Source organism: Penaeus vannamei, chromosome 29, assembly GCF_042767895.1.
Source record: "Penaeus vannamei isolate JL-2024 chromosome 29, ASM4276789v1, whole genome shotgun sequence".
NCBI lineage: Eukaryota > Metazoa > Arthropoda > Malacostraca > Decapoda > Penaeidae > Penaeus > Penaeus vannamei.
In genome coordinates this window covers 2,624,961-2,627,460 of record NC_091577.1, presented here as the reverse complement: position 1 = coordinate 2,627,460, position 2,500 = coordinate 2,624,961, and the positions used below count along the sequence as shown (strand labels likewise).

Sequence of the window (2,500 nt, the reverse complement as noted above, 5' to 3'; positions counted from 1 at the left end):
GAAAGAACACGTTGCTGTCATCGTCCTTCGTATTGTTATTGTTGTTGTTTTTGTCAGCATCATCATCATCATTTTTATTATTAGTAGTATGAGTATTAGTATGAGTATTGGTATTATCATTATTATTATTATCAGTATAACTATTATTATTATTATTATTATTATTATTATTATTATTATTATTATTATTATTATTATTATTATTATTATTATTATTATTGCTGTTGTTGTTGTTATCATTATTACTATTATTATTATCATTGTTGTTGTTGTTATTATTATAATTTTTATCATTATAATCATTATAGATATCATTGTCATTATTATCATTATCACTGTTACCATCATTATCATTATCATTATTGATAATGATATTATCATCATTATCATGGAAATTATCATTATCATCATTACTATATCAATATCATTATAGTTATTCCCGTGTCAGTATCTCTGTCCCTCTGGAGCACAGAAAAAAAACAACCACAGAAATTCCTCCCCTTCCTCCCTCCCACTACAAAAAATTAAGAATAAAGACAAAGACCAAAAGAAATGACAACAACCAAGCAACCAAAATAACAACAATAAAACAAAAACAAAAACAACAGCCAAGCAACCAAAATGACAACAATAAAACAAAAACAAAAACAACAGCCAAGCAACCAAAATGACAACAATAAAACAAAAACAAAAACAACAGCCAAGCAACCAAAATGACAACAACAACAACAACCAAGCAACAAAAGACAATTAAAAACAACAACCAAGAAACCCAAACAAAGACACTCCCCCTCCCTCCCCCCCCTGCCCCTCCCTTTAATCAAGCCCCTCCCCCGCTTATAAAGCCCAGTCACTTTCTCTCTCACTAAATCATCCTTTCTATCCCCTCCTTCTCCTTCTCCTCTCCCTCCTTCTCCTTCCTCCCCGACAGCGGGTCTTTTCCTTTGAACTTTCTTTCGCTCGCTTACACGTCACGTGGATGTAGGTTTCGGCGAGGGACACGGCCGTCGGGTACACGGAGGAGAGGAAGGTGCCGAAGATGCAGGTCCCGACGTACAACACGCCGTGGTTGTGGCGGAAGGAGAGCATCAGCAACATGGCAATGAGGCAACCGCTCTGCAATGTTGAGGTTGTGGTTAATTTTTATATATATATATATATATATATATATATATATATATATATATATATATATATATATATATATATATATATATATTTATTATTATTTTTTTTTTTTTTTTTTTTTAAGGGGGGGGGTAATTTAGATGATGGTGTGTTTGTGCTGGATTGCAATTTGTTGTTAAAGATGTGGCTGAGTTATGAGTGGTAGTTATTATTATAAACATTACTGCAACAAGACAACCGCCTTGCAATGTAAGGGCTTCGATAAATATTTTGTTTTTTTAAATGTTTTGTGGAAATTTGGATGATAGTTTATTTCTGTTGGATTGCAATCTGATGTGATAATTCATAAGGATGTGATAATTTGTAAAGACCAGTATTTATTATCATCAACATCACTTTTTCAAGATAACCGCCCTGCAGTGTACACTATAATATAAAGTGCGTTTCATATATTTTGATGGCGGCGTACTGTATGATCTACGATTTGATGTAATAATCTACCAAGCTTGATTATTCTTACTGTCAGCATCATTTTTGTGAAGAAAAACAAACACGAGTTGGAGGAGAAATACATACATAAGTATATCTTTCGTATAGCTTTTTGGTAAGAAAGAGGTGAGTGCATTACTCTCCTCATTGTCTTCACTAGATTGCAATTCATCTTTATCAGAATGAGTTGGTCATCTATCGAGGAATCTGATCTCATAATCTATCAAGAATGACAATGACACTGATCCACCTGTGTATTGGAGTAATGAAATGCGCAAAATACGACTGCTATGAACATCATTGCAGGAAATCTGTTTCACAGCAATACATCTATTAAGTAACATGCATTTAATCTATTCATTCATGTATTGTGTCACTGAATCACTTTATATGAATTTAGTTATTAATCAATCTCTATCTCTATATATAAGTCTGCCTATCTACTTGTTTATCTATCTATCTATAATCTGTCTTCTTTACGTCCATTCATCTATTTATCTATATCTTCTATCCGTATTCTAACTTATTTTCATCAATCTATCTATTAACCTATCTGTCCAGCTATGCCCTTCTACCTATGATCTGTCTTATGTCTATCTATATATCTATCTACTCATCTATGACCTTTAATCTGTATCTATACATTCATCTATGTTCTTTTATCTATAATCCACCTTTTATCTATGTACATATATATCTATCATTCTATGACCTTTTATCTATAATCTATCGTATATCTACTTATCCATCCATCTGTGACCTATTGTCTATAATCTATCTTATATCTATCGATCTATCTATCCATTGATCTATGACCTATCTATTATCTATGTTCTATATATCTATCTATTTACAAATCCATCTCTAAATCTATCAGTCTATC

The 2,500-nt window shown here is 32.1% G+C and overlaps 1 protein-coding gene across 1 annotated transcript in view; it reads right to left on the bottom strand.

Moving 5' to 3' along the window:
- Positions 1-2,500, bottom strand: part of LOC138867214 (major facilitator superfamily domain-containing protein 4A-like) — a 23,300-nt gene that overhangs the window by 2,166 nt on the left and 18,634 nt on the right. The window contains exon 6 of the mRNA XM_070142095.1: positions 969-1,116. Within this exon, the coding sequence (XP_069998196.1) occupies positions 969-1,116 (148 nt within the window). The remainder of the gene's footprint in view (positions 1-968; positions 1,117-2,500) is intronic.